Here is a 12521-nt window from a genome sequence, read left to right as displayed (position 1 = left end):
TGACTTTGTTCATCATCATCATCGGCAGCAGCAATGGCCCAATCCACTACTGGATGGTCTCCCCAATCCTCCACCATCTCTCTCATGACCTTGCGATGTAATAATAATAATGATCATCCACCGAGTACGTGCACACAATCTGATTCCATCACATGCGCTCCGTTCCTCGGCTGCGACTCTCTCCCTTATTCTTGACCATCTGCTGTCGCGACACGTCCTGCCCAAGCCCACTTCCTCTTCTCAAGAGTCTAAATTCCGTCATTAGCCTCCGTACGTTCCGCAATCGATGTGTCCGCGTGCACTTCCTTCTGTCTCCAGGTGTGATACGTAAGCACGCATCTTTGCATGCCTCTTTTGGCCACTCCTCAGAATTTATGTTTCTGTCCGCCATTGTCAATGCCATATTTCTGAACGATGCGTGCCCTTTTATGTCATATATAGTTCAGTAATATGATGATTTTCACACGCTGTTATGTTATATGCCAGTAACATTACGTACGGTGCGAAAGAAGTTCAACATTCATACATTAAGGGAGTAAAAAAGGCTGGCTCACCAGTGATTTATATTCAACAACATACAGTTAAGCACAACCACGGTTCACCTTTTGTCGCTTATAATAATAATAATAAATCGTAGTTATATTGCATCCCAATACCAGATGTACAATAACACGTGTGTGTGTGTCAAATAACACGTGGGAAACATCAAATAAATCGTACAATCTCACTACGGTGACCAAGTACACAAAGTATTAAAGAGTGAAATGAAATTGGGTTAAATTAGGATAAAAAGTAGAAAACCGAAAGGCCCCATTCGCACAGCCACATAATGCTTATCCCACAAGGGGGAACCTACTTAACATTTACCGACGATGTATGTACGACGTTAAACTTCTCTCACACCGTACGTAGCCAACCGTGCTAATGGAAGGTGCGATCGCACGCAACCACCCCAAGTCCTGCGACGCGGACGAACACTCAGTGGCTGGCAGAGGGAAACGAAGGAGTTCTTTAGTCTGGGCTTTAAACAAAGAGAGGAGGGGGAGCGGGGGGGGGGAGGGTGTGAACAGCACCCCCATACAAAACGCGGTCGAGGTGTGAAGCACCTTTCGTAGGGAACTGGATGAGGTGGTCAGCAGGCAGCGCATCGGAGACGGCGTGTTCTCCCTCTTCGAAGAACGAGTGGCGGTCGTACTGTGGCGGGTAGCCCGCCGCCCTCAACGCTGCCCCTTCCACGTGCCCATCCCCCGTCTCCGCAGCGGCACCAGCAGCAGCAGCGGGCGATCGCGAGGGGCTGGCTTCACTCGGCTTCCCCTGCGCGCGCACGAGCCGACGGATGAGTTGAGGACACACGGCGGTGGAGCGCGGTGAGCCGTACGCGTATATCTCGCTATGCCAACGACGTAAGCTGCGGCTGGGAATTGAACTCGGGTGGCAGAGTTCACACGACGAATGGGCAACCCACTGTGCCACAGTTCCCCCCCACTCGCATATGTATGTGGAAGGAATTCGGCAAAACTCTTGACAGACGATTCCTGAGACCCATCGAGGCTCTCCCGGGTAAACGCCTTGTTCAGTGGCTTTTGGGTAGCCATCGAACAAGGACGGGCACCGCATCGCGCGCTTTCGGACGTGCTTCCGGAGCCGTCTGGAACGCTCTTCCTTCTGATATTAGGATGCCACTGGAGCTGTGCACTTTCAAATCTAGATTCAAAACTAATTTCTTTAGAACTGCTTTTGTTTTTAGTTTGCTGCCCTTCCCTCGCACCTCCGATTAGCACGGTCGGAAACATATGGTGCGAAGGAAGTTCAACATGCACACAGACATACAACGTGGTAAGTCGTAAATGTTGCGAGGGGAAACGATGGGGTGCCACAAATTGGTGATCGTACTATTGCTATATAATAAATAAAAATACAGAGAGTTACCGAGCACAGGCCCAAAGGCGCCAAGACGTCAAACGGCCAACATCAAACAGATAGAGCGTTAAATTTTGATTTAAAGCTTTCGTGACTGCAGGGATTCACATAAGATAGAGCGTTGACACGTTTCTAAAACTGGGACACGTGGTCATAAAAGCTGAGGGGGGTGGGGGCAATCGATGGGAGGGAATTTGAGAGTGGAGAAATGCCGGACAGTGGTGGTGCACGTGGCCTATAATCCAGCACTCTGTGGAGGCAGCGAGGGTCGGTGGATCACACGCACACAGGATGTTGGTAAACTCCCTTGCCGTGGGCGTCGAGGTAGAATATCCTGGCCACCAGGAGATGGCAATACAGCAAAGCATGGACTCGTATAATCTGTCCCTTCTGTATGGGATGAAGTGTATCCCCCCCCCCTAGCATGCTTGTGTTTTCTCCGGGCTCTCTGGTTTCCTCTAAAATTCATTGGCAGATTTCTTTTTTTTTACATGTAGAGGAACGCAGAGCTTGGAAAATTGTTATGGGCAGCTCATTACTTGACTACCTTTCAGCTTGTCTTAGTTTCCCCAGCGATTGTGAGATGCAATTTGCATGAACAACGCTATAGAGATATAAAAATACTAAACGTTATTACGTTTATGATTACAGTGTGATGGTTGAACGGCATGGTGAGAGAAAATGGTCAGTCTGCTCGACCGAGTCCTCAACATGGGTGGAGGAACCAAGGAGTAAGGTTCACAGGAAGAGTGAGACATCATCGCTGTCATAGTTCACGTCATAGTTTAATACAATTTTACTGCAACTGCAAGTATGTCCTTTATCAGCAGGATAGATTTCCAAGTGGCAATGCTTAAAATATGTACGACTCGATTTGCGTTGAGCGGACTGCAGTTTCGACGAACTTTTAAACAATCTTTACGTGTACTGAAAGTACAGCAAAGCGCAAACACGATACAGTGGCCAGTTCGAAGATCGCCAACCGCTGACATTCACCATGGCTGGGAATAGAATTTAGAACGGTAGGTGGCGGGGGCGAGAGAGGTGGGGGGGGTGGTCGCGCAGCGCAGTGCGGGAAAAAACTCGCCGCACCCACCAGTTTTGGCGAAACATCCCAGCATTTGGTGGGGGGGGGGGGGTGTGGTGAAAATTAAAATGGTGATGAACCCCCTTCAGGATGAGAACATTCTCCTCCTCCGTTGGCTCACCTCGTGGTGGCAGTCCAAGAGGCTCTTTGTCTCCAACTCGCGGGCCCTGCCCGCCTCCCGTCCGCTGGGACTCTCGGCACTCCGTGAGCGCGAATGAGAATGCTTCTCCTCCTGCTGGGCTGGGAACAGCATCGCACGCCTCTCAGCGTCGCACTCCTCTCCCCGCAGCCACAGCGGAGCCTCTCGGCATTGCGCGGCCACTGCGCGTGGCTCGGGAGAGCGTGCGCCGGTGTGACCCATTCAATTATTAAAAGCTCGGCTTGAGCTCAGCTGTTACCCCCATTGTTTTGCATTTTAAGGATTTAGAATGCCCCATTGTTCCACTTTTCATCTTGCGGCGGCGGTGCTATATTGGGACCTAGAAAGAGCGCAGGCAGCATGCCAGGAAAACTGCTTGCGTCACAGATAATCGGCAAGAGGGCAAAATGTGCCGCCACTTCCCTTGCCCCCCCCCCACCCACCCACCTTATGTGTCTTTGGGAATAAAAAACAGCACAGTGAGGGAAAAAAGTATTTGATCCCCTGCTGATTTTGTACGTTTGCCCACTGACAAAGAAATGATCAGTCTATAATTTTAATGGTAGGTTTATTTGAACAATGAGAAACAGAATAACAACAACAAAATCCAGAAAAACGCATGTCAAAAATGTTATAAATTGATTTGCATTTTAATGAGGCAAATAAGTATTTGACCCCTCTGCAAAACATGACTTAGAACTTGGTGGCAAAACCCTTGTTGGCAATCACAGAGGTCAAACGTTTCTTGTAGTTGGCCACCAGGTTTGCACACATCTCAGGAGGGATTTTGTCCCACTCCTCTTTGCAGATCTTCTCCAAGTCATTAAAGTTTTGAGGCTGACGTTTGGCAACTCGAACCTTCAGCTCCCTCCACAGATTTTCTATGGGATTAAGGTCTGGAGACTGGCTAGGCCACTCCAGGACCTTAATGTGCTTATTCTTTAGCCACTCCTTTGTTGCCTTGGCTGTGTGTTTTGGGTCATTGTCATGCTGGAATACCCATCCACGACCCATTTTCAATGCCCTGGCTGAGGGAAGGAGGTTCTCACCCAAGATTTGACGGTACATGGCCCCGTCCATCGTCCCTTTGATGCGGTGAAGTTGTCCTGTCCCCTTAGCAGAAAAACACCCCTAAAGCATGTTTCCACCTCCATGTTTAACGGTGGGGATGGTGTTCTTGGGGTCAGAGACAGCATTCCTCCTCCTCCAAACACGGCGAGTTGAGTTGATGCCAAAGAGCTCCATTTTGGTCTCATCCGACCACAACACTTTCACCCAGTTGTCCTCTGAATCATTCAGATGTTCATTGGCAAACTTCAGACGGGCATGTATATGTGCTTTCTTGAGCAGGGGGACCTTGCGGGCGCTGCAGGATTTCAGTTCTTCACGGCGTAGTGTGTTACCAATTGTTTTCTTGGTGACTATGGTCCCAGCTGCCTTGAGATCATTGACAAGATCCTCCCGTGTAGTTCTGGGCTGATTCCTCACCGTTCTCATGATCATTGCAACTCCACGAGGTGAGATCTTGCATGGAGCCCCAGGCCGAGGGAGATTGACAGTTCTTTTGTGTTTCTTCCATTTGCGAATAATCGCACCAACTGTTGTCACCTTCTCACCAAGCTGCTTGGCAATGGTCTTGTAGCCCATTCCAGCCTTGTGTAGGTCTACAATCTTGTCCCTGACATCCTTGGAGAGCTCTTTGGTCTTGGCCATGGTGGAGAGTTTGGAATCTGATTGATTCATTACTTCTGTGGACAGGTGTCTTTTATACAGGTAACAAGCTGAGATTAGGAGCGCTCCCTTTAAGAGTATTCTCCTAATCTCAGCTCGTTACCTGTATAAAAGACACCTGGGAGCCAGAAATCTTTCTGATTGAGAGGGGGTCAAATACTTATTTCCCTTATTAAAATGCAAATCAATTTATACAATTTTTGACATGCGTTTTTCTGGATTTTGTTGTTGTTATTCTGTCTCTCACTGTTCAAATAAACCTACCATTAAAATTATATATTGATAATTTCTTTGTCCGTGGGCAAACATACAAAACCAGCAGGGGATCAAATACTTTTTTCCCTCACTGTATGTGCAGTAGTAGAACAAGCAACAGATAAAATGTAATTTTATTGACGATTATTATTGTACCGTGCAAAGTAATGCATCTAAAGTTATTGTACTCTCAAACTCTCATTCCAAAATCAACAACCGTTGTGAATGTAGAGGAAACGCACACCTATTATATATCCACACTCGTTGATTTAAGTGTCCAACATCGCCAAACAAAGCTGTGTACGTTAGGCCTGAACACTTGCACTGCAGGCATGTGATGAAATGAATAGAAGACGTTATTTTGTACAGATCAAATGGCATGTGATGTAGTTTTCTCAGTGAAAACCAACCACCGAGGCAGACCAGATTTTTTTGCGAGATTTATTGTAATTGTCCAAAAAATGGCATTGTCCAGAGAACAATGTGACATAATGACTAAAATGTAAATTTTCCAGAAAACAGTGGAGTTTGGTAATGAATAATAAAAAAATACCAAAATATCTCCAAGGGACCTGTGGCAACATGAAAACTGGCTCAGTGACAAATCAGGGTGACCACTTTGATTACGAGCCTACATCCTAAACCTTAAAGGCAATGATTTCCCATTTCGTTTATAGACTGCTGGGGCAAGTGCTGTTAGTGTCCACCCATTAAGGCTGCCATAGTGCACCAGAGGGTGGCATGGCCAGCACCACGCCAGCCCGCATTTATCTTGCCAGGAGGCCCAGGATCGGTTCAGATAATCGTCACTGGTATTGACCGTGAGTGGGAATTGAACCCGGGTCACTTGGTTCGGAGTGGAGCGCTAGCCGCTGCACTACCGCTCACCACACGCACACGCACGCACAACAATAAACGTTGTTCACCACTATGTGGTGGTAACGTCACCACGGCACTTATGCCATGCGAGGCGCACTCCGAGGCCACGTCAAGTGTCGAAGGCCCCGCTGGCAGGAGGTTACGGGACATAACCAGGTGCCATGAGTTGACTGACTGGCATGACAGGCAGATGCACAGACTGGCGTGGCCCCCGGATACCTGTGCTGTGCGCCTGCATGGCGATGTTGATGGCGCTGCTGCTGCGGACGAGCGAGTTCTCCTGCACGGTGCCCAGCTGCCCGGCGAGGCGGTCCTCGCCCTGCGAGTGGTGGCGTGCGCGCGTGCCGGTTCCGGGAGACTCCATCTCCGGCACGTCTGCAGGGGGAAACCGATCCATCACAGCCGGGATGAGTGACTTCATTTGGAGGAAAACAAACAAAAAAACACGGCAACTTCCATCCCCTACTGGCGGACCGAAGCCCATTTTGCAGGACTGTGCCACGTACACCTTGTTCTGCACAGGGACAGCTGCCGCTGGGGGGGGTGCACACCTTGCCTAGACTGAAGCAAGGCATTGAAACTGTTGAGATGATCGTGACGGAGGGCGTTTTGAGTTGCTGAGACAATTAAAGCAGCATCATAAACCTGCAGATCTTTACTCACACTGTACCGTGTACACGTACAAGCCCGTGTACACGTATGGGCTTCCTTATGGAGCGCGAGTCGTGGGGGTTAATTTGACTAAACTTCACCACGCTGGTTAGTGTGGGTTGGAAGAAGAGAGCAAGTATATGGGGGAGCATAGAAGCGCAGCACGACATTTTGTTTTGTTGCACCACCCTCTGCTGAGAGCAACGTAGCCCCGTCGCCTGTTTCACCCTTTAATACAAGGTGGTTGCTCGTCCATGCAACTATGCAGGCTGCTTGTCTCCCGGGATCTGACGAGATCTGGTGCATTCTGGGTGATAAGCTCATAGGCTCCTTTACATTATGCAGCCACGGTTAACCCAGCTGCTTAAACAATGCAGATGTGTTTTAATTGCGAGCTCCATGTATTGATGCACCCATTTCGGTTAGAGGGGTGTGGATGATATTACATTACAAAGTAAAGTTTTTTTTTCAATACATAAAACAAATGTGACCATGGTGCCAATAAAACAGGGGTTAAGATATTCAAAGACCGAATAGACACCTATTACAAGGGTTTCTTTTTGATAATGGCAAAAAGGGGTCCCATAGATATAACCGTAGTGCCCTCTGCTGGGTAAATATATCACGCAAAACCAGTGAATGCATGATTATAGAGGTGGAAGGATGATGCATCGATTAATTGATTCATATGAATTCTTAATCTCACAATATATGCATCTAATTGTGTGTGTGTAAGAATCGGTGTTTTCAACCCCGACATGTTGTACGTAATCAGTCACGTAACCCCTGCAGCCACAAGAGGCACTACCATTCAGTGGCGGCAGCGGCAACACACTGCAGAACCTTAGCAGAATTAGTTTCTAACTGTGTCACATGACCATGCACATTGGATGCTAAATAACATAGCCTTGGTGTGAACGAAAAAAGAAAAATTACAATCGTTGTAATATTGTTATTTGGGAAAGATGAGCTTTTTTTATTATCACAAGGATATGAATTTGAGCCAATTGTATATTTGTTGTACCCCTATTTTTTTCATAAATCCAGGGCCCTATACTTTTGCTAAGTTTTCTAAGGTCTCGTGCCACCACTACTACCGTTCATTGCATTGTTTATAATCATAACCGATTCTTGAACTAATTTACAGCGCTAAACCTTGGCAATTTATCGAATCACCAGTGGTAGCAGAAGGTTTACATTTTTCATCCCCTAAATGAATATATATGCATGTGTGTGTGTGTATATAGGTCGACTCGGCCTCAAATCAGTACCTGGTGCAATGTGTAAAGATTGCCACTAGGGAGACAAAGGCGGTCCGGGCGTGGTGCTGGCCACCCACCCCCTCGTGTGCCGTGCCGGCCTTAATAGGGGTTCGCTAACAGCACTTGCCCCAATAGTCTGATAAGGCTACACGGGGGAAATCTTTGTCTTCGTATGAAACTTAACTCAACTATTTTTATTTTACCAGGTAAGGCCCACTGAGCTATATAGCTCTTTTTCAGAAGCGACCTGGCCACAAATGATAGCTCAATGAAAAGTGGCTTATCGTCACGTTGAAATTTATAGCAGCAGACAAATACTCTAAAAGCACGTTTCTAAATGAGGGGGAAAAAATAACCGGGGGGCCCGGAGAAAAAAATATACGGCACAAACACCAGGGTAAGAGGAGGTTTGCGTTTGGAAGGAAAACAAAGGGAAGATTTGAAAGTCGGAACAAGTGGGGTACCTCGGAGGCTTCCGCAGAAGGGGTTTCGGAAGAAGTCAGGGAAGAAAGGGGTGAAAGTGAAGAAGAGAACAGGAGCGCTCTTAACGCTGCGGATGCCGTGTGAAGGTGGCACGCCGTTTCCAAGGCCGGGGAGGCGGCTGGGCAGGCCTCCAGGACAGCACAACAGCAGCAGCAGCACAGCAATGCAGAGGTGGAGAAGGGGTCGGGGGGGAGGGGGAAGCGGAAGGAAGGAAGGCAGCACATCTCAGGAAAGCACACCGCTAAAAATAAAGGCGAGGTTTTGTGATCGGCGATACGTGGGAACGATGAGGCCACTTAATATCACATTTATGAAGTATGAAAATTCACTCTGATAACTGTAAAGAACACCTAATTTACTTCATGGCACTGTTCAATTTTATTAAGTTTGTTTAGCCTTTTTTTGCTATTTTATTCCAATTGTGCTTTTGACTGAAGGTTACGCAAGTAATCCACGTTGCCCACAGAGAGAGAGGGCCCTTAAGTTTGCAAGCGAACACCGGCGCTGCCTGTAGCGGCGCTCACCCGTGGTTTTGGGGTGGTAGCCGCCGCTCATCTTGCCTGGCCCGCCAGGAGACGCTCCGCTGGTGGTCACACTTCGGCGGCGAGCGAACCCAGCCGGGAACTGATCGCGGCTCCAACTGCGGGAGAAGGAGCGGTCGACCGTCGCCTTCTTGGCCTCGGGGCCAGCACCTGCCATGACGCGCACCCACAGGGCAGCAGTGGCGCCAGCGGCGGTTAGCACGGTTGGCTAGAATACTTAACAACAACAAACCCGACGCCCATAAAATGCAACGCAAGTCCTCGCTTAACGCGTTTTCACACAACGGGTTGGTCGCGATGACGCGGTTCTTCTACTAGGCTACACTTTTTGGCAGATCCAGCAACGAACTTCAAAACGTGGTTTCTCAGCAGTCGACGGTGAACTACCACAGGCTGATTATGTAGTGCATTTACTACCACGTCAAACGAGGGGTTGCCGTATTAAACGAGGTACAGCAAACAAGCTGCTCGCTTGTTCTAAAAGCGTGTTTACCAAGGGATATTAAATTAAATTATTGGAAGCTTAGGTGCTATACACCTATAATGTAAAGCAGGGATAGCAATTCATAGATTATCCATGTGCATCTCTTATCCCTCATTGCTCATAATAGCCACAACATGACCATTTATTGTTATATGTAGAAGTATAATTTCTTAACGTTCATAAAACAAAAATAAAGACATTTCTGACGTTATAAATAAAATCCATTTCCCTGAGGTTGCATGACTTCAATACAACATATTTAAATTGATGTTACAAACAACTTCGTAGAAACCAATGGACATATATTACATGCACAGGTAAAATATAAAATAATTGAAAGCTCATTTTTTCTCACCAATGCCAAGCCAGTCATGGAGGTTTGTCAGACCATACTTCACCCTTTCGGTGAGTGCAGGTTGAAGGGGAGGCCAAGATCAGTTCAACTATCACTCGCAGCACTGATGTTAGCCACGTCCAGGGAATGAAACTCCAGTCATCGGGTTCACAACGCAGCGCATTAAAAACACACATGCCACTGAGCCATCGGCACTGTGTATATTTCCAACAACCTGGAGTGGCGCGCGCACGAGCACAAATAACAAAAACTCAATGCGTTCGTCAACAACAACGCTGCCCGTTTCAGGCAAGAGCCTTTTTCTTGAGAGCAGAGAGATTCTGTGAAAAAAGGGCCACTGCCCAAAACGTCATCTTTCACCTAAATCTGTCGTCTTCCAAGCATCGTCACGGATCAACGTGTCAAGTTGATCGTAACTTGCTTTCCGGGTCGATTCACTGCCCTCCCTGGGTGTCTCCCCCCCCCCCCAAATACCCTCCCCCCCCCCGGAACCGCACCTCGTCCCCGATGCTTCTTCAGCTTCTGCTCGCTGAGTTTGTCCAGCGGGAGGTCGGCGAGATCGAGGCCGTAGACCTGGCGAGCCAGCACCTTGGTCAGCGTCTCCATGGTCTTGGCCCACTCGGCCACAAGCTCGGGCCAGCGCGTGAGGCCCGAGAGGGCTTCCAGCAGCCGGTCCCACAGCTCCCGCGAGACTTGCACGCTTAAGCTCGCTTTGATCCACGCCACGATCAGCGTCTGCCCCAAAAAAACACGCGTCAGACAAAAGCGATTGACACCACAGTGGGGCCCTTTCTGTCCTTGAAGTTACGCATTTGCATTATTGTGCAAATAGCTGTGCGAGTTACTTTGTACTTAATTAATTCGCAATTTGCAGAATTGTGTTAATCCACGACTGGACGAAGGACTCCCCCCACGCCACGTGCCGTGTCAGTGAAGGCTGTTGTTTTGGCCATACTTCACCGCAATGGTCAGTGGGAGTGGGTGAAGGTTATTTTTTAACTTGCATATAATTAAGTCAATGTTCGTGAAAAAATATTAACGCACGCTACTGCATTTACAAGCCTGAACACAAAAACGTGCATAAGAAGCCAAACGGCCGAGCTATGTGAATAAATAAAAGACACTTGGTGTGGATGACGATACGCTTAGATTTCGGCTCGGCGATATCAAACACTTAAAAATAATCCGGTGACGTTATTACGTGCCTTTTACGCATGCTTCAGTGCATTCAAGGTCAAAGCATCTGCGGTGGGAGCTAACGCCTTGTAAGAGGACTTGGGAAGGGCTACATCGTCCATACCTGAAAAACTGGGCCAGCCAGCCGCCCGGCTAGGGTGCGCTGTCGTAATCCTTGCGGAGGAATGGACTGAAAAATGCTCTCCGTGATCCTCAGCAGAACCTGTAAAAGCTGTTCCCTGATATATAAACACAGAGGGAACGGCAATATTTAAGGGCCCATTTAAGAGGCTTAAAAACTCCCGACCGTTGACAATAGATGCAAAGGTAAGAACATTGGTAACAAAAAATCAGCCCACTGCTATTAAATGCCTTTACTTATACGAGCGAGAACCAAGATTTTATTAACAAGATAAATAACCTTCTATATAAAAGGGAAATTTGTGAATATGTGTGTCTGTTCGAAATGTTTAGCATACTTCCCGACGTGCAGCAAACTTTAAATTTGGCATGCGGGTAGCTTCCAGACTGTACACAATGCAAAAAGTATAAAAATAGACTTTTCTATTTCGAGGGGGGGGGGGAAGCGCAATAATGGATATATTTTGTATGGCAAGTGAGCGGTGACGTCACATCTGTGATGTCACCCGCATGCGGCAGCGTCACGCAGTGTGCCTGCTGACGTCACACATCCCCGCCCACCCTCCGCGTAGGCCGTGTATTAATCCAAGACAAGAATCCAAGTCTCGGGCGAAGCCGGGTAGTAAAGCTATTAATACATAAATAATAGTCACGTAATCTTACGTTTGGCATATTTTGCACATGTGAGCAAATTTGTACGATTACTGAGCCGTTATCTCATTGGAAAGTAAAGTTAACAAGCGAAGCGTAACGTACAATTATAATATCCTATTGCAGTAGTACTCTTTGAGCAATAAATCAAACGGTACAACTAATCAATGCGCTATGAAGGAGCTGGCATTGCCCGAAGCATCACCAATTAAACATTTGTAATTTTCTCATGATTATTTTCGCTTGTGCACCACCGGCACCGCAGCAGCAGCAGCAGCGCAGCCAAATAGTTTATCCAACGGGTACACGTACGAGAGAGACGAGCGGCAGACAAACGCGACGCGGCCAACAACCGATCAATCGTTGACCAATCGCGCACAGGTTGCTCACCAGGTCCTCTTCTCCATGGAGACGTACATCACCATGTGGCGGTAGATATTGAGGACCCTCTTGCACAAGTCCACCTGCTCGCTCATCAGCCTGGAGATCTCACAGGACGGCTCCAACAGGAACACGTTGACCGAGTGCGTCAGGAAAACCTGAAGCCGGGGAGAAATGCGAGCGTTCGCCGAACCGTCGCGCAGGAATCTCGTTGGCATCGTTGCCCTCACTTCCGTGGAACTTATCCTGACGGTGTTTGATGTAGCGTCAAATGAAAAGTCGTATTCCAATCGCTAAAATTTGGTTGCGGAAAATGTTCTGTGACCTACCGGCAAACTGAAACAATAATCACCGGCGCGTCGTTAAACGCTTGCACGTCTCGTG

General features: G+C 48.0%; 1 protein-coding gene across 10 annotated transcripts in view; it reads right to left on the bottom strand.

The window, feature by feature from the left end:
• Positions 1-12521, bottom strand: part of LOC116939645 (ral GTPase-activating protein subunit alpha-1-like) — a 142336-nt gene that overhangs the window by 78651 nt on the left and 51164 nt on the right. For 9 of the 10 annotated variants that reach the window (XM_032948310.2, XM_032948312.2, XM_032948311.2 and 6 more), the window contains exons 13-20: positions 12147-12295; positions 11089-11203; positions 10286-10523; positions 8932-9099; positions 8389-8535; positions 6231-6386; positions 3129-3247; positions 1107-1314 (exon numbers count right to left, since the gene is read on the bottom strand). In XM_032948310.2, the coding sequence (XP_032804201.2) occupies positions 1107-1314; positions 3129-3247; positions 6231-6386; positions 8389-8535; positions 8932-9099; positions 10286-10523; positions 11089-11203; positions 12147-12295 (1300 nt within the window). The remainder of the gene's footprint in view (positions 1-1106; positions 1315-3128; positions 3248-6230; positions 6387-8388; positions 8536-8931; positions 9100-10285; positions 10524-11088; positions 11204-12146; positions 12296-12521) is intronic. The other variant, XM_032948316.2, reaches the window with a different exon arrangement.

This window comes from Petromyzon marinus, chromosome 6, assembly GCF_048934315.1.
Source record: "Petromyzon marinus isolate PM22_M1 ecotype Great Lakes invasive population chromosome 6, UKy_Petmar_22M1.pri1.0, whole genome shotgun sequence".
In the NCBI taxonomy this organism is placed as follows: Eukaryota; Metazoa; Chordata; class Hyperoartia; order Petromyzontiformes; family Petromyzontidae; genus Petromyzon; species Petromyzon marinus.
This window is presented reverse-complemented; position numbering and strand designations above follow the sequence as displayed.